The 23962-nt window shown below is 42.7% G+C and overlaps 1 protein-coding gene across 5 annotated transcripts in view; it reads right to left on the bottom strand.

Moving 5' to 3' along the window:
* SHLD1 (shieldin complex subunit 1) overlaps window positions 1-23962 on the bottom strand; it is a 76007-nt gene that overhangs the window by 44976 nt on the left and 7069 nt on the right. The window contains exon 2 of one of the 5 annotated variants that reach the window (XM_063125301.1): window positions 20832-20893. The exons of 1 other annotated variant lie outside the window; for it this stretch is intronic. In XM_063125301.1, the coding sequence (XP_062981371.1) occupies window positions 20832-20893 (62 nt within the window). Of the gene's footprint in view, window positions 1-1528; window positions 2827-7948; window positions 7988-20765; window positions 20894-23962 lie in introns of those variants that run through there. 3 more of the 5 variants (XM_063125304.1, XM_063125305.1, XM_063125303.1) reach the window with 3 other exon arrangements.

Genomic DNA, 23962 nt, shown 5'->3' with positions numbered 1-23962 from the left:
AAGAAAATGAATAGCCAGCACTGCATCATTCCCAGCTAGTACAAGGCTGTCAACTTTCAGCCTGGTGTTAGGCCCACAGGCCAGAGATTCTCCACTCCTGCTCAGATACATCGTTCCTGACACTTGATAGCTTCAGATAACTTTATTTAAAGCTTTTTTGTCCCACTCTTTAGCCAAAAAAAAAGGAAAGAGGAAAAAAGGCTCCAAGAGCAGCTTACAAGGTTAATAATAAGACAATCCTTGGCCTCAGGTTTACAATCTAAATATATATATCATAAAAGAAAAAGGGATTGGGAGGAAAAAAGAAAAAAAACAGTCTTGGGCACTAAGGGCTATTTGCTAAGTTCTTATAGGTGTTCTTTCTGACAGGGAAGGGGAGACAAGCTCCCTGAAGCTGTTTTTAAGCTGAGATCCTGTTCAGGTGACACGCTAAGACACAGCGGTTAAGCATTTTGAGCTAAACATTATGGCTTAGCGTGTCGTGTGAACCATGACTTAGCATGTCATGTAAACCATTCCTAACCATGGTGCTATATAACCATGGATTAAACACACACACTGCAAAAGGGTTAGCGGCCTAACCATGGTTTAGCGTGTTGTCTGAACAGGCCCTGTGGTCTCCCACTTGCCATCACGTTTTCCATAGGAGGCAGAGGATGCAGCCCCCCAGTATCCCTTGGTCCCTATTATTTATCAACATCATCATTATCATCATCATCATTTATATACTGCCTTATCTGCTAAAAAGCCATCAAGGCAGTGTACCACCATGGATGATGGATGAGACTAGAGTGTGCTACCCTTCAGCTGGGCAGTCTCAGGGCAACTGTTAATTGGAGCTGCATATTCTATCTAGCACAAATGTGCAAAGCAAGTTTCTTCTCTAGCCAATGTATATATGGGAGCAGGTTGGTCTCCTGGTTGCCATGATGTCCTTTATTTGGGGTGGGTTCCCTAGGTCCTCTGGCTGATGCATGAGAAGCTAAGATACCCACAAAAAGAAGGTGGCATTGAATAGAGTAATCTAAACAACTGATGAGAAAACATAAAGAGCAAAATTTGCCAAAATTCTCCTATTTATAACACATAAGCCTAACATACAATCTGAAAATGCCTGTCTATATATCACATTGAATTTAGTGGGTATTGCAATTCTGCAAGAAAATGTTTTAGGACTGGGGCATAAAATGGTGCCTCTTTGACAAACTCATTATACTCACTATGGGCTTATTCACAAGGCAATGCCATCTCAAAGTATTTTATTTTGGAGGTGTCTTAAATGCAGAGCGGGTGATTTTCTCTGGCTGGGAAATACTATGTAATGTATGCTCCAACTGGAAGCAAGCAGCAGCACTGAAGGGTCTTGTTTCCTTGTGGGGGGGAAGTATACTGGAGACCTACGATGCTGTTGTAATATCTATTTACAAATATACAAGCAAACTGCTTTCAGGGACAGACTGATCCTGAAGGCAGATAGCACAACACCTAATCCTGCATCAGGTTCCCAAGGAGATCAAGTTCCCAATACCTGGGGCTCTATCTTCAGCCAAGTCACAGCTTGCTGTCCTCTGCTCCAATTCGAATGGTAAAAACTCCTTCTGGCTATTTCATCTCTTCTGCCAACTCTGATGGGTGTTACACACTCCAAATGCTAGAGAGAAATTCTAGGTCCTAGAATCTAGAATAAAACCCACTGAAAACCATTGAAAACAAAAACAAATCTCCTGATCAACCATTGAAGATTATCAAGCAAAACCATAGCAAGAGGGCCCAGCCACAGTAATCACGAAAACAGCCAAGCTTGCAAGACAAGCAGTTTTTGGGAACTACTCAAAAGTAATTGCTTTGCATACCAAAATGGTGTGTGTGTGTGTGTGTGTGTAGATTACCTGTGCCCAGGGATTTTTGCCATCTCATTTTCTATATGTAGAGCAATCTCAAGAGTAGGAAAAAAGTATGTGTGATTTAAAGAAGTTATAGTGCAATCCTATGCAGGTCAGAAGCATGTCCTTTAAAAATATATATCAATGCGGCTTCTTACTCCCGTGTAAATGTATACAGGACTGCGGTCTACATGTGGTGTAAGCGCTTTCTTCTCTGCAAATACAAAGATGAGGTGGGCGGGCGATACACACGCACACGCACACACCTACCTGGGTCACAGGCATCCTACTGCTACTGCTGGCAACAAGGTGTCACAGAAGCCTGAGATGGTTGTCCCAGAGTCTGAATGGTGGGAATGACAGAAACTATGTTATCTTGGCTGACCCATGCACACCCCGCCGCCCCCTTGGTCATGTGGGAGATCCTGGGTCTGAATAATAAGAGAATAATGTATCCTGGATTATTTTTGTCAGAGTCACTTGTGTCTGAGAATATACAAAAATAAGTGGGACCCACAACAAAATGTTACAGCGTTGCACTATTCAGGATTCCAGCCACTGCATTTCTTCTTCCTGGTTTTCCATCCCCCTGCCCCAATAGTCCACTATCATTCCATGGCTACTGAGCATGCTCAGTCCTCACTGGGATGTTTTCAGGGGGGCTCTCCCACCGGGGGTTCTCTTCTGCACATTTCAGGACTCCCTCAAGTTTGCTGATACCTCCCCTTTTTGTGCATGGGTGGTGCCATTTTGGCTACATAGGCAACTGCATTCTCCCCCTAAAGACTGGACATAGAAAGAATGATGGGTGACATGCCACCAGGTCCAAGAGAAGAGTGAACTGGAGAGGCCCTTTTTGGTATACTGCTGAGAACAACAATATATGCAATTAGTTTAGAAAGAAGGCAGTTACATTTGCTTTCCGGTTTTTAACCATGAGAAGTAGTCCCAATATTATCTGAAACACCCATTCCATAGTCACAAACCAAAGGTATTCTTTTTAAATATATTTTCTTTTGACTTGAGTTTTATGCCGCTGGTGCCTTTTGTGAGCAACCTTTTGCAGAATGCTGCTGAACTTGGCCTTTGCCTCATACCTAGTTAACTACCCAATATCAGTTTTCTGATCAGAGCAAGATCGGTTTACTTGACCTAGAGAACAGAGGCAAGGTTAACAAGGGAAGTTTCCATGCGAGAGAGAAAAACAAGTTGTTCTCTGAAGTTAGGAGTTGGAACGATTGACCATGCTGGCTTAGCCTGATGGGAGTTGGAGTCCAACAACATCTGTATGGCCACAGGTCCCTACCCATCCTAAGTGGAGCTCCTGGTGATGGACCAAGCTCTGTGATCCCAGATTCAATTTCCTAACTCCTTCAGCCAAATGAGTCTCAGACAGCAGAGCTGGGAAAGACCGTCTCTGCTTGAGTCCCTTGGGGAACTGCTGTCACTCAAAGCTGTCAGGGCTAGATGGGTCAATAGTCTTAGTCAATATAAGGCAGGTTCATATGTTCACATGATTCCACAGTCTAGGGATTGAGAAGCAGTGTGGTGTAATGGTTAGCGTGTCAGACTGGGACTCAGGAGATCTGGGTTCTAGTCCCCACTCGACCATGAAGCTCACTGGATGACTTTGAGTCATTTATCGACTCTCCACCTAACCCACCTCACAGGGGTGTTGTGACAGTAATATGGAGAGGAGGCAGACTATATGAGCCGCCCTGGGTTCCTTGCAAGAGGGAAAAAGGCAGAATATAAATGTAATAATAAATAAAATATCAATATAAGGGCAATCTGGCAGTGACATTTGTCACCTTACTGATGACTTGGCTGACTAGGTGGTTGTCACCTTTCCTCTCTCACCACTCCTTGTGCACCCCTCCTGAAGCTGCACACTTCATGAAAGAGGATGACCATCTCATGTGAATGGATGGGATATCAGAGGAATCCCGTCTTTTCAGACCTTAAATTTTAGCTGTTCTTCAATTCTTAAGCCAGAGGTATACAAATGTTTTGGCCCTGAGGGACACATGTGTGCACACACACACATACATGCACACATACATGCAAATACACATGTGCTTAAATACATAGCTACTTTGGCAGACTTGCGTTTAGTTCAATTAAACTCTTTTGCTGATTTAAATAAAAGCATGCTGTAAATGGCCACAGACAAACTGTTTACCTCTCATTCACTTGCCTTTTCAATGGCTCTAAAAATAATTCCAGCCAGCCAAAGTAAGTGGCAAATGAATCAGAAAAAAGCATACGCAATAAAAGGTCAGAAAGTGGGATTAGCAAAACAGCTGATTTAGTAGAAATCTAAACTTGAGTTGATGCTTTGGAAGAGCTCCTCATTTCAGCCACATCAAAGTTGTGAAGATTGCTGTGACATTTCAGCAGTCCTTCTGGGCAACTGCCAGAGGCGAATGAGTAGCCACGTGGTCTGACAACACCTGTCATGCAAATGCCCCTTCTGAGAAATCTGGTCACGCTCTTTGGAATGAAATAAACAGATTGAGTCAAACTTGTTCATCATGACGCCAGATATGATGCATTCTTTCCAAGACAGGCACATGCTTTTGGGCAACAAGTGAACCAAATGTTTATCAAATCTAGGTCAAAAGAATATTCTCATTTCCAGGGATAAATAATAATAAAAAATTGCTGTGGGCACTATAAATAAATTCACAGTGCACTGAAGTGGGCTTCCACAGTTCTAAACTACAGCTCAAACTAAACAGACTCATAGCAACCCAGAATCGCAGCAGTCAGTTCAACTGTTTATGCTTCTCTCTTGACTCATTTAACATGTTCTCCTCTTAAATGGAAACGGCTAGCACACCTTCTCAGCCCCATAAGAACTGCACTCTGGCATGTAATGGGCTTGATCTTTATGAGGTCTTTATTTTATTTTATTTATTTTATTACATTTGTATACCGCCCCATAGCCAAAGCTCCCTGGGCGGTTCACATTCTGCTGCCCAAAATTGATTCAGCACCGTCTAAATTAGTGACAGGTAAGAAGAGTACAATAAAGTAAATTTACCCATGCCAGCACTACTAGTGGGTGTAGTCATGGCTCTCATAAGAAAAGATCTCCCCTTTTCTTTTCTTTTTTAAGCTTTTCTTTTTCAAGAAAGAGGAACCTGGAACATGTCGAACATTACTGATCACGTAACCCTAAATATCTGGCCTGTGGATAATTATCAATTCAGCTGTTTCTCAGAAAAGACAAAAGTTAAACAAAAGATGGCACAGACTTTTAAAGTGTGCATGCATACCCTCTTCTTCACTTCCATAGGATTTACCATTGCTTTTAAGTAGTTTAAAAAGCAAGTACAGAAAATATCTGCTACAACAAGGTTAATATTCCACTGCCCTTATTTAAGAGGACACAAATGTGTGTTGCATGATTGGCTGGAGCCAGAAATTAAGGCAAGCATAATTTTTTCAAACCCTTGTTTCTGCATTTGTTTTTGAACCTGCATCTGTACACATGTACTTGACTGACATGAGAATACTAGCCTCTTTTTGCAGAGGTGTGGTACACACATAACAGATTATGCACTGTTCTTAGATGAAGTGTAGAAATTAACACACCGGAGATTCAGATTAAATATATTTGTTGTAGGAAAGCATTGATAGGTACACAACCAATCACCCCTAGCAAAGGACCAGCTGGTTATTCCTAATAACAATGATAGGGGAAAAGAAGACAGAGGTGAGGAGTTATGGTTTGCCAAATAAAGAATGAGGAGGGCACAAGGGAAATGGTGAGGCAGCACTTGGGGGCCTATGGGTAATGGTGCATTTTTAGGGTTTCAGTGGCTCAGGGTAGGTCACTCACGGGGAAGAACAGACAGATTTAGAATAACAGGAAAAATAAAAATAAAGTGAGAGCGGGCATATTTGCCTGAACATGGGTGAGCTAAAATGGTGTAGAGGACAGAGGTGTGCACAAGCCCTACCTCCAGTACATTGTCTGGGCTAAGCTAACCCCTCCCTCCTCACACAGGTTTTTGGAATGAAGTGATCTGTGAGGAAGAGCAGCAAGATCACCCTGGTCTACTGGTGGGGGGCATCTGGGCTCCCCAGAGCCTTACGAGTCACAGCAGGAACTATGAGCCATTGGGAGATTCTAGCAAGGCTCCAGAAGGCCGAGGCCAGACCCTATAAGGCTAAAACTTCTGGCTGCATTACAGTTACTTCTAGGAAAGACAGATTACCAGATTTCTCAGAGGCCAATAAAGGCCTTTTTTCTTTTTTTCTTTTTTTCTTTTTAACTATGAGCAGCCTATTTCCATCCCAGCTGGGCATTATAAGAACTTTGTAACACTGAGACCTGAGTTTGCTTGTTTTCTTCTTCCCACCTCATCCCCTTTTCTCTTTGTCATGTCTTTTAGATTGTAAGCTTGAGGTCAGGGATTGTCTTGTTTCTATCAACCTTTGTAAGCCAATCTGGGAGCCTTTTTTTGGGTGAAGAGCAGGGTAAAAATGACAGGGATGTTGTGAGTGCCTTTCTGGACATCTTGGCAAGCCATGGCATCCACTGGATTTTGCTATAGGATTTTTTGTGCTCAACCTGTTCATTTGTAAATAAGCTCATATTTGGTTTCCTTCCAAAGGAAACCAAGCCTGGGTAAGCTCTACAGCCCTGGAACTTCTCACCGTCCAGGGAAGTGGGACGAGCATAACAATTCTATTGTAAAAGCTTCCCAGTCTACTAAAATGGCTGTAGTACATAAGTTACAGCAGCTCCTAGTCCTGCATCTCATGGTGTCGTCTGGGCTGGCAGTCCCATTTCAGATTGCAGGTGCAGTCTCACCACTACACAAATAGTTTCAGATCACACGATTAGGCTTAGAGGTACCAAAATCAGAGAAAGAGATCCCACCATACTGGATCAACACTGTAAAAATAGTAACCTTATAAAGCTGCAGAAATGGATAAAAAGCAGAATGTTTCTTACTACAAAAGCAGCAACAACTGCATTGTGAATGACCACTGTTAAAAATGTGATTTTCATTGTTAGGACTTCCTATATTTAATTTCCTTCTCATCTCAGTTTACAATTCTCTCCCCAAACCCCAATATAAGCTATATATAAACCTGAAACTCTCCTAATACTCCAAGCATCTGATGAAGTGAACTACAGCACACAAAGGCTTATGCCAGAATTAATGTGTTTGTCTTTAAAGTGTCACAGTAATCTTTCTTGTTTTTGCTGCAGTATCTACCTCGCTGGAAAATGACGGAAAACAGGGGTGGGGAATATCATTCAGCCTGAGGGCTGAATTCAATTTCAGAGAATTGGGGTTGGGGGCACTTTCCAGAGGGGGATACAGGGAAGGCAAAGGGGACAGGGGCAAAGGCAAAATGGAACAGGCCAAGCATACAAAAACACCAGCATAGTTTAGTTTAACTGGCAGGAACTATGCCTTGGGAGAGGCATTTCAACCTTTTAGAATGGGTGGGTTGGAGAGATAGATAGATAGATAGATAGATAGACAGACAGACAGACAGACAGACAGACAGACAGATAGACATAGATACACACGCACTGCCCTGCACCTTGATATAAAAGGATGAGGGCGCAAACCCATGTACATTTAGGCAGGAAAAAGTCCTACAATTCCCAGTATGCCCCAGCTAGCTGGGGCATGCTGGGAGTTGTAGGACTTTCTTTTCTCTCCCTAAACATGCGTAGGATTGCGCCTTAAATTTCTCAAAGGGGTGTGTTATCGAAATACGACATTCTGCCTCCCGCATGATCAGAGTTCACCTATGCGGAGAAACTCCAGACTGGTGGCATTATTGCAACAAAACAGCAGAGTCCCTCGGAGGGCGAGGCCTCCGACTACCTTGCGTTGAGTTATTACGATTTTTGCAAGGGAGAGAAAACCTATTGCATCCATCCATCCATCCCACCCCTACACGCACGCACACGCCCTCCTTCATATGTGTTTGTGACTTGGGCTGCTGTGGAAGCGGGGAGTCTTAAACGAATTGGAGGTTGATATCAGAGGGGACCAAGCGAACCCCCGACCCGCTTCGATTCTACTTACAACGAGCCGACTGCAGCCCTCCTCCCTCCCACAGATCGACCCCCCAACTCGTTCCGGCAGCGCTTGAAGCCTTCGCTGTGAAGGCGCAGGCAAAGCAAAAGTGTAGGCAGGGCTGCAGACCGGACTTCCTGGTTACAGTGGAGGCTGGTGGCTCCTATGTCAGTGGGGCGGCGAATCCGCTCTGCGTCACAGTCAGAATTCTGAAGGCGCTACCCACCCGACCCATTCAGAGGATAGATAGGGTTCGGCATCTTGGATAGCTCCCTTAGAGTCCTGACTGATTGTGCCTGAAACCCAGAATGGAATCACAACCCCACTGAAATCGGAGATACCAGCCTCCAGTGTATGGTTATTTGTTGAAACTTTCGTCTCTCTTTTTGGCAGCAATAAATGCTGCATACAGGAGATCATGAAAACAACCAGGACTTTTACCTCGGCAGGAATTTGGCAGCCGCTTGTCTCTCTTACTTACACACACACACACACACACTAGTAGAAGCAACAAACACTCGAGCTTTCTCAATCTTAGGTCTTCTGCGGGGGGATTAACTTTGCGGGTTTGGGGTTTTTTTGGCTGGGTTATGTCAAACAACCAGCCAAAAATGCATAGCAAATGCTTCATCAGTTACGAAGGGAGAGGAAAAAAATATAGCCCAATATTCTTGTGTGTGCCCTCCCCATCCTTCCTAGGTCTGTATGTGGGATCCCGGCCATCTTTGTTGCTGGCAAAACAGAAGCAGGAGGGTGGGGGAAGAGAATGAAATGTGTGGTGCTGAGTATAGAAAGAGCTTGACAGCGCAACCCTACGCTCTCTACTCAAGAGTAAGTCCCACTGAGTTCAGGAAACTGGTGGCAGGATTTCAGCCTGAGGCGTCTAACATAACTCTCCTGGTGCTCACCTTTATTGCTGGGAAACAGCAGAGAATCCCCACTCAGAAACAGGTGCCCACAGGAATTTCTCTCCTCACCCGCGCAGGTGCTGGGGATTCTTGGAAGCCCACAAGCAGGGCATGAACTCAAAAACATCCTCCTACTGTTATTCTCCAGCAACTACTATCAAGGCAGGGTACCTCTGATCGTGGAGATACCTGGAGGATATATATCAGCCCCTGACGTCGACATGTTGGTTCATTTTCTGCAGGGCTGGCCCATTTTGTGCAAGAAGTACAAAAGCAGACTGGACAGGCAGATGAATCTGCTTAAAAACTGATGAGGGGGCACAGGGCAGACCTCATGGTATGCAGGTTGCTCATCCAGCACTGCCTACCAGCATATGAGGCGATTGGTTCACCTAATGCTAGGACTGGGCCCGGTTTTCTGCATACAGCAGGGGTGTCTGAGTATATGGAACAGCTGTTTTGCACAAATAAGAAATTCTGATAAAACAGGCTCTATGGGTTGGTGGCTTCCAGCTCCTGGAATTAGGTTGCTGTCCTGTCCTGGATGGGATAATACCCCACCTGGCAGAGCAGGTATGTAGTCTGAGAATGCTCTTCAATTCAAAGCTGTCACTGGAGACCCTGGTGGCCTCAGTGGCAAAGGAGTACTTATGGTCAGCTATAGCTGTTCTTGGACCAGAATAACCTGGCAACAATAGTCCATGCTCTGATAAATTCCTGATTGAACCATTGCAATGCCCTCTGTATGTGGCTTCCTTTGCCCTCAGCAGTGAGCTACCAGGCTCAATTCAAGGTGTTAGTAATAAGTGTACAAAGCCCTAAATGGCTCAGGGCCCAAGTACTTGAAAGACCATGTTCCTTAATACTAACCATCCTGGAATTAAAGATCTGCCAGGGAGGTTTTGCTGGTGGTGTCCTTCAGGAATGTGACCTATAGGGCTACCACATGTAGCAGGGTCTTTTCTGTGATGGTACCTCAGGTGTGGAACTTTCAGTAGAGATTTGGCTATCCCACACTGTTGTCATTTAGGTGTCAGTTAAAACATATTTATTTGTGTAGTCTTTGGTGGTATAGGCAAGTGCTCTATTATTTTTATTGATTGATAGTTGATAGTTATATTGTTTTTTATTTATTTATTTATTGCATTTCTATACCGCCCAATAGCCAAAGCTCTCTGGGTGGTTTACAAAATTAAGACAATTCAAGTGTAAAACAACAGTATAAAACCATAATATAAAATACAAGATAAAAACACAACCAAGATAAAAACAGCAGCAATGCAAAAATACAAATTTAAAAGAGCAAGTTAAAATTAATTTATAGACTGTTAAAATACTGGGAGAATAAAAAGGTCTTAATATATATTTGTAATTTTAGAGTCATGGTTTTAATGTTGTTCATCTGGTGTATTGTGTCTAATATAAGTTGTTAGTTACCCTGGGGTCTTTGTGAGGAAGGGCTGGATAGAAATCAATCACTCAGTCAATCAAATAAGTAAATAAGATCCCTGTTACATGTGCAGTAAGACTGCCAGATCAAGGCAGCAGACTGCAGTGGCTTTCGTTCAAGCCACTTACTTTTCTGCAGATGTTCAGCAGAAGCAAAGGTAAAGAGGAACACAGTTCAAGATAACACACTGTAATGAAGCAGATAAAGAAAACATAATTATGAATAACCTAGTAAGGTTTGTATTGGAGCACTTGAAACATTCTTCAGCTTTGGGAAATGTTAAAAAAGTTAACCATAAACCTTTAAAAGTCATTACTGGGAGGGTGGAGGGTGTAGGAGTCCAAAATCACACTTCCACAAACAGATGTGAAAGATTCATAGACAGTTTATAGAACAAAGAATATCCTCCTGTTACCTGATACTGTTGTTTTTCTGAATCTAATAGATGACGCAAACATTTTCACATAGTTAGATTAAAGCAGAGCAATCCATTAGAGCCACCTTAAGAAGAGGGGAATGTGAGCAGGCAAATATTTCTTGCTGTAAACATTACTCTGACCAAATTGCACATACGAGCCCCTAATGGAACTGAGATTTGGGGCTTTTATGCATCTCTTTCAGCAGCTATTCCACAAAATCTGATCCATCCATCAATTCTGAGAGTCTGCTGACTCCATTAGCAGTGCTTAGTAGTGATAGGAAAGGGAACATGTGGCAGAAAAGATGACAGCCTTGTGAAACAAATGGAGTAGAGCTCTCCACCTTTGCTGCATTGTCCTTGGGTAACCTCTCCAACACTGTGCCAGCAGTAAGGAAACTGCTGCCCTATGGCCAATTGGCATGCAATAGACTAGTAAATAACTTGTCTAAACAATTTATATTACTTGATATTTTAAAGCACTATTCTCCAACTTGGTCTTAGATTCCCTCCCTGACCTTGGACTCTGTGGCTCTGTCTATAACTGGTTCGCCTCCTATCTAGAGGGTCGCTCTTTCAGCGTGTCGGCTAACGCAGCTCGTCCTCCTCTTTTCCCCTTTCAGTAGGGGTTCCGCAAGGCTCGGTGCTTGGCCCGTTGCTGTTTTCTTTATACATGCTGCCCTTGGGTAAGCTTATTCAATCTCATGGCCTCCAATATCACCTGTATGCCGATGATACACAATTATATCTCTCATCTCCGGAACTTTCTCCTGATGTCCACGATCATATCTCGGCATGTCTTTCAGATATCTCAGCCTGGCTGCTTCATCGTCGTTTGAAACTTAATATGGCAAAAACTGAACTGCTTGTTTTTCCTCCTAAACCTTCTCCTCACCTCTCATTCTCTCTTACTGTCAACGATGTCACGCTTACTCCGGTCAAGGAAGCTCGTAGTCTTGGCTTTATATTTGATTCCTTGCTCTCCTTTATTCCTCATATTGAGGCAGTAGCTAAATCCTGTCGTTTCTTCCTGTATAATATTGCCAGGATTCGACCATTTTTGTCTGTCTCTTCTGCCAAGACTCTCGTTCACGCACTGGTTATCTCTCGGTTGGACTACTGCAACCTTCTTCTCTCTGGCCTTCCCTCGTCTCACATCAGTCCGCTGGTCTCTGTCCACCACTCTGCCTCTAAGATCATCTTCTTGGCTCGCCGCTCTGACCATGTCACTCCACTTCTGAAATCTCTTCATTGGCTTCCAATTCACTCCAGAATCCAATATAAACTTCTCCTGCTGACCTTCAAAGCTTTTCACGGTCTAGCTCCTGCCTATCTCTCCTCTCTCATCTCACACTATTGCCCCGCTTGTGCTCTCTGCTCCTCTGATGCCATGCTTCTCGCCTGCCCAAGGACCTCTACTTCCCTTACTCGGCTTCGTCCTTTTTCTTCTGCTGCCCCTTACGCCTGGAATGCTCTTCCAGAACACTTGAGAACTACCAACTCAATCACAGCTTTTAAAACTCAGCTAAAAACTTTTCTTTTCCCTATAGCTTTTAAATATTGAGTTTGTTCTGACTCTATACTGTTAGCCTCACCCTACCCGGTGCCTGTTTACACTTCCCTGTGCCTGTTTGCATTCTCTTTCCCTCCTTACTGTTTACTACAACTTTATTAGATTGTAAGCCTATGCGGCAGGGTCTTGCTATTTACTGTGTAATCTGTACAGCACCATGTACATTGATGGTGCTATATAAATAAATAACAATAATAATAATAATAATGGTCCCCTCCAGATATGATGAACTACAACTCCCATCATATCTACCCAGCATGGGCAATCCTATCCTCAAGATTAGTTTGGTCATAAATCATAACAATGGCATTGAGAAGAGTGTGAAATATAGCATGTGCAGGGCAAACCTATCGTGTATTCAAAAGCACTGTGTTTAGATGGGGCTTCCTCAGTAATCTTAGTAATCATAAAAACAATCAACACAGGGTGCAGTAAAATCTCCCCCCACCATACATTTGCAACTGTGAAAGCAGCAGGAAACCTATCCCATTACTTTTTCATTGCTGTCAATAAATAGAAATTAAATTTTTGCAAGTTTGATAAAAAGCCCTTTCTAGCAAATGTCTAAGATGGTTAGGTCTTCACAGGTAGTGATGGCAAATAAAGAATGTGATAAAATATCAACAACCTAAAGTCCACATTGTCTGACAGTGTAAAATATTTTCCTTTCATGTCCACCTACAGTTGACATTTCCTAGAATTGCAAAAGAGTCATAGGACTCCTAATGAGATATCAGATATTTAATAAGTGTAGATAAGTATCTGACATATCTATGACGATGTTTAATCATATAATCCCAGGGGAGATCCTTCACGCAATTCAGTTTTCACCACTGATAGAATAAGAAGCAAAGGTAGCTGTCTTGGCCAAAAGAAAAATGATAAAATCCATATTATTAAGCCAACTCAAAGGTCACAAAATACCTTTCAGATGCTCTAATAAAGGTATTACACCAATATGGATTTTTGCATTAATTGAATAAAGTCCTTTTCCCTTTTATTTATTTTTTAAATTTGTTTTTCCTCCTTACTAGCTCAATGTTATAAGTACAGCATCACTTTTGCTGCATGCCTGTCCCACAGCATAGAGCAGCAGCGGGGGTGGGTGGTTGGGTAGAAGTGACATGTCATCACCAGCATCAGTGTGTAGGCACTCCAATGCCCACCCCTCCCTCAATCTGGAGTGATCAATGCTCCCACGCAACTGAGAAAGTAGAGTAAGAATTCAGATGCTGGGGAGAACCCAGTTGGCAACAGCAGGAGAGTGCATGTAGCCTCACCTGCCTGCTTGAAAGGACTTAGTCCCAGAGCCAGACAGGATTTATTTACCCCAGTGAGTGCAGAAGCTTAATGAATTTATTTATTTATTTATTGCATTTATATACCGCCCCATAGCCGAAGCTCTCTGGGCGGTTTACAAATGTTTATATGTGACATAAGTGTCTCAGAAAAGGGAGTCTTAAAAAATTCCAGTGGTGGGGGGGCTGCGTGATGATGTCATCAATACATTCAAATGAAATTATCTGAAAAACTAATGGAGTTAACAAAAAATGTGTAATTACAAAAAGTATTTGTCATTAAATTTGAAACATTTCAGAACAAAATTCATCTCTGTAGTATAAACGGCCTATCCAATGAAATTTTAGAATGTTTTTAGGATGTTTTAAAGATGTTTTAATCATGTATGGTATGTTTTTAATCAGTTTTTAATGTGTATTTTATATCATGTTTTTATACTGTTTGTTTTATACTTCAAATAGTTTTAGTTTTTGTGAACTGCCCAGGGAGCTTCGGCTATTGGGCGGTATAAAAATGCAATAAATAAATAAATAAATAAATAAAATATTTAAATGTGGCAACTACATAATAGTGCAGCGGCCATACTGATGATGTCATCACACGGCCCCACCACCACTGGAATTTTGTAAGACTCACTTTTCACTAAGCTATTGCACTCACTGGGGTAAATAAATCCTGCCTGGCTCAGGGACTATTGAGCCTTTTATTTATCTGACATACCTGTGCTCTGAAGATACACCATGGTACTTTTTTATTTTTTTAGTTAAATGAACTTGTGTATAAATTAACCATCTGCACTACAGTAAGTGCATACATAAGGAAGTGAAGACACATAAGAGCCAAACTGCATGTAGCATGAATTGTGCTTAAGATTGACCATCTTAAGTTAAGAATTTAACTTACCCACCTGTGACGTTTTCCTGGTTCAAATTTCCCCAAAGCTGCTATTTGACCCAGATAGTGTCATTAACAGCAAACAGCACATGACCTGGTTAATAGTCAACCCACACTTTATGGTGCGGGTGGCACTGCTATGGAGCCACATAGAGGATAAAGTAATTTTCAATATCTCCTGCTGAAGAAATTTTATTTATGGAATGTCCTGAAGGAATAATAGCAATTTGTACTGGTTATGACCATGAGTCATAGTTTGGTGGAAAGAGAAGACTCTTGGGAGGTCCACCCAAGGCATGCTGGGAGTTGTAGGCATAAGCCTTAGATTTTTATTAAATTCTTTAAAAATACTTAAAATCCAAAATTTCAGGTTTTTAGATTTTTCTGATACATTGTACAGCCAGACCTATCATTGTACCAAATTTCAAGTTTCTACCTGGTGTTGCTCGGGTTCCCTAAGATAAATGTCTGCAAGGTAATCAAAGTAGTAGGCCAGTGCTAGGCCTGTGAGTTAACTTTTAAACAAATTAAATTTGTTTCTTTTTTTCCTCTCTCACCCTTACAACAAACCTGCAAGGTAGGCCAGTGCTAGGCAGGTGCTCCCTGTACCAAAGCACTGCAGCCTGCCGAGGCACTTGATCCAATTTATCAGGCCTACTCTCAGACCTGAGGAAGAAGCCACTGCCATGATTTTCCTTGTCCTCACAGAAAACAAAAACTACAACTCCTAGCATGCTTTTTGCCACTATGCCCGACTTACTGAATGGGACTCCTGCTGCCAAGCCTCACGGGAAGTGAAGTCTGGCCAATCCAGTCCATGCTGCACTATGGAAGCGGTGGCTTTAGGTAGGCCATGAGGGAGCAGGGTGGCTGACTGACTGTGAGCTCAGTCATTGCCGTTAGCGACAGGCCTGGAGCTGCACTCTCCTTCCCTACCACTCTTGATGGTGCCTAACATCCAAGGCAACTAGCTCCAGGCACTCTCCCTTCAGACCCGGGACGGTGAGCCACTTCCAGATGATGGCTGCCAAAGCCCAATAAATCTTCCCTCCCGCCCAAAGCATGCTGGGAGTTGTAGGCGTAAGCCTACATCCCTGAATAATGTGTTAATCTTTTAACACTGAGGTGTGGTGGAAGACAACTGGAGAGCAAGCCATCTTAGTTGTGGCATCCTGCTTATGGATTTATTTTAACAAGGCAGGCTTGCCTATTGACTGCATTAATGGTTTTTAAGCGCCAAGTGATTTTTAATTTTTTTTTACCAAGGCCTTTTAACTTGATGAGATTTTTTTCTCGTCAAGTTTGCCTTCTGGAAATGAGTGTTTCATGACTGGCCATGCTCAACATGGCAGCCATTTTATGAACGAGTAAGCCTCCTGGGGCAGCCATTTTGTGACAGTGCCCATGACACTCCCTCAAATCTGCCCACTGATCTGAAAGATTGGGGATTTCTGAGCTTGTGTACTAAACAGTAGAAAAGATTTAGCATCTCTCATCAAGAATTAAAACTAGGTGGAGCAGTTAATCAGTGAATCAGAAACTTGGCTAGTCCTCTCAGATCATCAGTCAGCAATATTAGCTGCCTGTCTCATATTCTATTTGAGCAGACGTTTTTAGGACAACAACCCAACACATTAAATGATGACAGTAGTTTGTTTAAGTGCTTCCTGCTTCAAACTTCCATTGTGAAAGTGGGTCAAGTCAGGAACTGTGAAACCCATTTGTTTCTTTCCTTTCCTGATAGCAAAACCTACGTGACACCAGTCATTACTGCCAAAACAAATGAAACCACTGTTTTTGGTCTGCTTCTTACAGTTAACAAGTGAGTGGCTCAGCCAAACAATTTAAGAAGAAGGGCAGGACAAAGAAGAGATGACCTGGAGCAGAGGGGCTGCGGCAGGTCTATAATGGGAGGGGGAAATGCATCACACCTGAGGCAGTGACGGGGTTCGCACAACACACTAACCCACACGCAGTGGTTGAACTGTAGGTTAGCATGTTGTCTGAACCCAGGTGTGGGTAAGCATGTTGTGTGAACAGCTCCAGTGTGTAGTTTTCAGCACCCAGTACATCTGAGTGCTAATTAAAAGTCAGGAGGGTTTCCTTAAGATTGAAACTGAACATGCCCCTAATCTGGTGGGCACCACTTGGAGAATCCAGCAGAAGAATGTCTTCCTGATGCTTGGGACTGATTCCGGGGGTGGGGGGAGTTGTATCGTCTTTGGCAGCTATGCATTTCACACAAGGAAAAGCTGATGAACTTGTTTTATTATACCATGACTTGGCCATTTCTTTACTGTACAAGACCTAATTGTTCCAATAACCTTTGGCAGAACTATTTTTATTTAGCAATAATTGATTCAATGAAATGGGGAGGAAGCATAACAGAGCTCCAACGGTGAACTTATTAGCATCTTCAAAATCCAATGTCTTTAAAGACGGATCCTCTCAGCACCTGCAGCCACACAATGGGGCACGATCTTTTGCCAAGCAATGCCAGACGTGAAAATTGAACTTGCCAGCACTAATGTACAAATGAGCTTTCTCTCTCCACTGTGGGATCTTTATACTTGCTTAGAAAAGAAAGAAGAGAATGCAGCGTAAAGTACAGAGGTCAAGGCTTATTCCATTAAAAACGGTTGGGGGTAAATGTAGAGCGCTCTCTTACATTCAAGGCCATGTGCTGTTTTGGACAGTAGAAGTCTGACCCAAAATTTGGCTTCCTAAGAATGGGAGCTGTGCCTTGCCTCTTGTTTTGAACGTTTCTAAGCCTTTTGGCTATGAAGGAGTTTGAAAGTGTAGGATGGGGATGGGGAATGTGTGGCCCTCCAGATGTTGCTAGACTTCAGTTCCCATCACGCCTAGCCAGCATAGCTAATGCTGAGAGATGATCGGAGTTGCAGTCCAACAACATCTGGAGGGCCACACATTCTCTGGGGTGGGATCCTATGGGCACAAGGTTAGCATCAGAACAATATCCTCTGCTGTCAAGGATATTCTGTGGAGGCATGGTGGAACATGGGCTAGGGTATCTAGGGAAATTCCGAGGAAAGTAGTGGTGTAGTGGAGCCAAGATTCCCAGGGATGCAATGCTAGGGCTTCTTTTTTATTGGTGGGAATGCTGAGGTCACCTGTCATCCACCTCAGAATTCCCCATTCCCTCTGAGTTTAGCTGCAATTCTCAAATTTACTGGTGTGCGTGTGTGATGAATTTTCTCAGCAAAACTATAGAGCTGTGAGCAATCCCTGCTGTAATGCAAAGGATTTGGAGATGGACTGTTGTTGAACGGACAGTGAAGCCCCAATCACTTTACAAATGACCTCCTCCTGGTGGAGACAAAGGACATATCTAGACGAGTCCTTATCCCAGGGATTGCCCCGGGATCATCCCTGTGCGTCCACATGATGCACAGGAGATCCCAGTGGCAGGGAGGGATGATCCCTCCATTTCCCCAGGATAACCGGCACCACTTGTATCCTGATTTTTCCCATGGTCTTGGGATCGTCCTGAGACTGCGTGAGGTGTGGTCGTCCATCCCTGTTTCGTCCCGGCTCCTCATGAGTAAACGCGATGAGCCAGGAACCGGGGGAGGGGAGCAGGAGTGGGTTTTTTTGTTGTTGTTTCTTACCTTTTTATTTCCGCTGGAGCGCTCGTGCGCTCCAGCTCTTCTTTCTGTAAAAAAAAGAAAAAAAAGGCCACCACAAAGGGCGCAATGCCCAGGATGTCAGGCAGCCCATGTGGACTGAGGGGGAGGATCTCGTGATCAGCATATCACGAGATCCTCCCCGCTCCCTCCACTGGTGTAGACATGCCCAAAAACTGTTAAAACTGGGGGCAGATCTACACCAAGCAGGATATAACACTTTGAAAGCAGTTTGAAAACAGTATATGGAGTGTGTCCTGGCCCCCAACAGTTGTCAATACTGTTATAAACCATTATAAACCAGCAGGGTAGATCCTGCCTGGCTTGTTGATGTGGATCGATGCAGCTGCCTATATTTTAGGACTCTCTTTGCGGGGGGCATAAGTACAGAGACTGTTACAATCAGCACCGACACTTCAAAAAATTACCACTACACCCCTCGAAGAAAGCAGGGGTTGTTTCAACCTCCATCACAAACAATGTTTTTCTTCAAATGTAGGGAGTTTCCTCTACTTCGTCCATTTCAGGCCCATCACATGGACATGCAGAACATCTTCATTCTTGGATGGATGGAATGAAAAAAAGTTGACCCTTAAGCACCTCTAACAATCTACACCAAATTAACCTCAGAAGGGTTGTTTTGGAATATGTGCTTTGTTCACTGTCATTTAAAAAATGTAATATGTCTAAATGTCCAGTCCACTTCTAGAGAAGAGAGTAAAATTGTTTAAGGGGTATTTTTCTTGGCAGCCTGGGGAGATAATGACTTGTTTGATTATGACAGTTGCCCTCTGTATTCTGCATATCACTTCCACCCTTTGATCTGTATCTCACTAGAAGCAATGTCATGGTCCATTGTGGACAGAGGGAACAAGGTTGCTGTATCAGCATGGGCAACACTCCCGTCCACCAGTCACACCTCCACAGCAAGCTGTGATGATTGGAAGACAAATGGTGTACCTCGTGCACAAATCTTATCAAGTTGATCAATAGTCTCATCGGTCTTTGGGGAACTTTCAAACCCCGCCCAGTGATCTGTTTGCTGAGTCTCCTAGTTGAACTCTCTTATCCCAGCTTTATGCTATCAGCTCTTTGCAGGCAATGATGAAATGCATTATTAATATATTACTGATGCTCTGCCCAGTATCAGAGCCAGTAAGCCTATATACAGTTGCTGGGGAACATGAGTGGGAGGGTGCTGTTGCTCTCATGTTGTGCTTGTGGGTTCCTGGTTAACAGCTGGTCAGCCAATGTGTGAACGAAGTGCTGAACTAGATGGACCCTCTTATGTTCTTACGCCCAGATGAAATTAAGCAGACACTATCAAAATGAAGTGGAAATCATGCCCAACTCAACCCATTAAGATAGCCTTCCCCAACCTGGTAACCTCCAGATGTGTTGGACATTCCTGATTATTGGCCATGCTGGTTGGGGCTGATGGGAGTTGAAGTCCAAAACATCTGGATGGCACCAGGTTGTAGAAGGCTGATCTAGCCTATGCAACTAGGAAGAACCATCCAACTCTGAATACCAGATCAAATAAAAGTCAGATTTATACAGCAGATAGGGGCACCAGAAAACAAGAGAAATATTAACCAGCAATTACAGACTTGGGCTTTGTTGTTTTTCCTCTACCACATTTCATGAAAAGGTCACATAAGTTGTTTGGGAAACAAGCACTCCCAGGATTTGTTATGCAATAGTTGCTCAGCAACAGGAAGAAAAACAACCCATTTGCCCTGTAACCCTTCCATAATCCAGATAACTAAAGAGACAAGTGTGATATTATACATTCCCCCTTGTGACTCTATCAGGGCGTTTGGGGACCTAATAGTTTACAACATTTGCCTCCCCTGCTGTTTAAGAGAATCGCTCTTGCAGTTCTAAGGGCTTGCATTCATGAAATGCAGTGAACAAATGCTAGGTTACAAATCACATACTCCTCAATAAATTTTGGGCCAAACTAGATGTGACATTGCTGTTTTATACAGAGTCAGGTGATTGGTCCATCTAGCCCAGTACTGCCATCACTGGCTGGCAGGGGCTCTCCAGGGTTTCGGGCAGGATTCTTTCCTCACCCTACCTGGAGATGCTGAGAATTGAACCTGGGACGTTCTGCTTGTGCTCTACCATTGAGCTACAGTCAGGCAGGAAGTGTTCCCATTCTGAGATCACTTATCCTGATGGATAACCTTTGCAGGAGATATGAGAGAGCAAGTTGTGAATCATCAAGCCTGGTGAGAAGCCCTTTCTGAACCTTATTTAAGCCAGGCTGCTGAAGCCCTTAGCATGCAGCAAGACCAGTTTTCTAGTTGTGGGGTGGTTTTTTTGTGTGTTTTTTGGCCTAATTTGATTTTGATTTGTACTTGAAATGTATTGATGTTTGTTTTATTTGAATTTATTAATATGTTTTCAATAATAATAATGAAACAAATATGATATGTTTTGATAACTTTTTTTTAATCTCAGCTGCTATTGGCACAGTCCACTCTGGATTGTTCAGAAACTTCATTTATCTCAAAATATAGGCACTAGGCTTTTGACTGGGACTGCTCAGTGAGAAAGGAGCCTGCCGGTATTGAAAGTACTTCACTGGCCTCTGGTCTATTTCTGATTACAATGTAGTGTACTGGTGCTTACCTTTAACATCCTAAACAGCTTAGGATCCAGGTACTTAAAGGAAGGGCTGTTCCTATATCAACTTACACTTGCATGAAGGTAATCTTTGAAGGAGCTCAACCATGGGTCCCCCTGTCATCTGGTGGCAGCTGGATGGTGATCAGAGAGAGAGAGAGAGAGGGTTCACCTGATGCCAACATTGTTAGCCTTTCATCATAAGACAAAGGTGTCTTTATTCTCCCAAGCTTTTTAATCGCTTTTGATGTATTCCTTTTAAATATGTTGTTATACTGTATTTGTGTATTTTATCTTGTTTTATAAACTGCCCTGGAAGCTGCACTGAAGGGCAAGTATATGCATCTTTTAAATAAATATAAATAGCTGATGGATTGGAGCATGAGAGGGGAGGGGAGGGAACAAGCTTAGGCCTATGCCTCTGATCCAAATCAGAGAGCCTCATGCCTATTTAGATCAGGAACTGTGTATTCTATTCTGTGCATTCCTGAACGCTTATTTACCACTAGTATTTATATTCTAATGGGAAGAAAATGCATAGCTACATTTCCCAACAGGAAAAGCCTGCTGCTTGGGCTCATTCTGGTATATAATTTATTTTTGCACCTACCCAATGATGGTTTGAAAGTCATCCAGTGAGCAAAGAATACATGGGAAAGTACATTGCATCATAATACGATACTTAAACAGCCTTTCCAGGGAAGAACCCATGAGGAAGATCATGATCACAGATTATCATTGGAAAGGTTATGTGAATAACCCATTCTACATTAATTTTCCATGTGTCTCTCAAAGAGTAGCTCCAAAGATCAGTATTATAGGCTTGCACAGAAGATCAGGCAATTAATTTTCTCCACAGTGCATATGTGCACAACTAGATAATAATGCCAAATCCAGTCCTCAGGTTATCCACACTGGGACAGAGCGTAACGAAGAATGTAAGAAAAGGAGAAAAGGCAATGCTGCACAAAAACATTTAATTTAACTTATTTTATTCCAATACACTTCACAAAAATACAATACAATAACATAATAAAAATGTAATACAAAATCTTTAACATACAAAAATTTGAAACAATTTAAAACAGAAAAAAAGTTTCAATACCAGGACCTGATAAAAGAGTTAACATTAAAAGTCACATCATATGCCATCAAATGCCTGGCAGTAGACAGGAAGTCTTAATCTGGATGGAAAAGATGACAATGTTGGCACCAGGCAGACCTCAGTGGGGAGAGCATTCCACAGTCAGGGGGCCACCACTGCAAAGACTCTCACCCTTGTTGCTGTCCTCCAAGCCTCCCTCAGCAGAGACACTTGGAGGAGGGCCTCAATTGTTAGCCTGCTAGACAAGACACCACATTCTGTCTCCAGCCAACTAGATGACTTTGTAAGGACTAACACACCCTGAGTATTCTCTTTGGTGGACTAGGAAAGCTAGATTGTAGGTGAACACTACAGTGCTCATTCAGCAAACATTCAAAAATTGACAGGAACAGAGCATTCTGCCACTTGTCAGCATTACAGGTACTCCTCAACTTCATGCAAAACTTCAGTACAGATAATAACAATCTACAAACTTAACTGTATGTTCCTGCAAATCACTGTATGTTCCTGCAACACTTCTAATGTATTCTCTCTTGGAGTAGCCCTTATGGAGGACTTCGTCAATTTCAAAGCAGTGAAATGAAATGGACAAAGCTCTTCATTTTTTCTACCTTCAGAGTTGTACAGTACAGAGTTGTATAGTACAGTAGATCTCCAGATGTTTGGACTTCAGCTCCCAGCATTCCTAACTACTGGCCATGCTGGCAGGGGGTTCTGAAATTTGAAGCCCCTTCTGACCGCCTAGGTGTGTGTGTATGTGTGTAGCTGCTATTTACTACTGCTGAAAGACCAAGGGTTTCTATGGTTTTAATTTTTGTAAACTGCCCATAGAGCTTTGGCTATTGGGCGGTATAAAAATGCAATAATTAAATAAATAAGAGGAGTGCCCCCATACTTGAATGGTATCGTGGAAGTAGACTCAGCTTCTAAAGGTTACAAAAACATCATGCACAGGTGTAGAGGAGGTCACTAGTAATGCTGTGGACACTGCTAAGTAAATATTCATGACAGTCACACAGCAACCACACACAGCATTCACAATCTTAATAAAGATAATACGTGGTGGTGCTATCACATTTTCCCACCCACCCCAAAAATTGTGGTTTGAGTGCTGGAGAAATGAGATTTCCCTGGGGGGTGGGGTGGGAGAAGAAGAAGCAAATTTGATGAAAGAGGTCTAGATTCTATTTTAGGTCAGACGTTTTCTTCTGACCTAAAATGTTTGACCTTAAAAACATTAATCTGGAAAGGCTTGTATTTTCCCAACAACAAAATATTTGACATCCCAGTAACAGAATCACTGTCTCTGATTAAGATGAATGGAACCCTGGATCACCACAACAAATGAGTGGAAATTTTCCTTCTATCTCAATTTTTTAAATATCTGTGCCATTTTCCTACCAGGTTGAATTTATAAGTTTTTATAATCCATGATAGGAAAGCCACAACACTGAGTGAAGCTGGCATACTATGAGTGAGCAGCTGTTTTGCAAAACGTTTTTAAACAAGGGGCTCATCTACACCAAGCAGGATATTCCACTATGAAAGTGGTAAGAATTTGATATATAAAAGGCAGGAGCCACAGTACTGCTTCATAGCGGTATTGAAGTGCACTGCAGGATCTACACTATTGCTTTATAGTGGTACTGAAGTACACTGACAACTGGTGGGGCCCATGACACATCTACACCAAGCAGGATATAACACTATGAAAGTGGTATGAAAGTAGTATATGGTATGTGTCAATGGGCCCCAACAGTCGTCAGGGCACTTCAATACCACTACGAAGCAGTAGTGTGTCTCCTGCTTCTTATAGACCGCTTTCATAGTGGAATATCCTGCTTGGTGTAGATGAGCCCAAGAACTCTCTATCCCAGCATTATTAATCTGTCACCATGGAAGTAATCAAAGCTACAATGAACACAGCTTTTAAAGCTGATCATACTGGAAAACTGCAAATCTTTGATGAACATTTGAATACTTAAGACAGTTTTGAATTATTCATCCATCTTGTCTTTGCTTTTAATTTTTGTTTACAAATAACATTAACACTTCTTTCCCCACTACTAACTATGGTAGAAAAATCCATACAACATGC

Source organism: Elgaria multicarinata, chromosome 4 (assembly GCF_023053635.1).
Source record: "Elgaria multicarinata webbii isolate HBS135686 ecotype San Diego chromosome 4, rElgMul1.1.pri, whole genome shotgun sequence".
NCBI classification, from domain to species: domain Eukaryota; kingdom Metazoa; phylum Chordata; class Lepidosauria; order Squamata; family Anguidae; genus Elgaria; species Elgaria multicarinata.
This window is presented reverse-complemented; position numbering and strand designations above follow the sequence as displayed.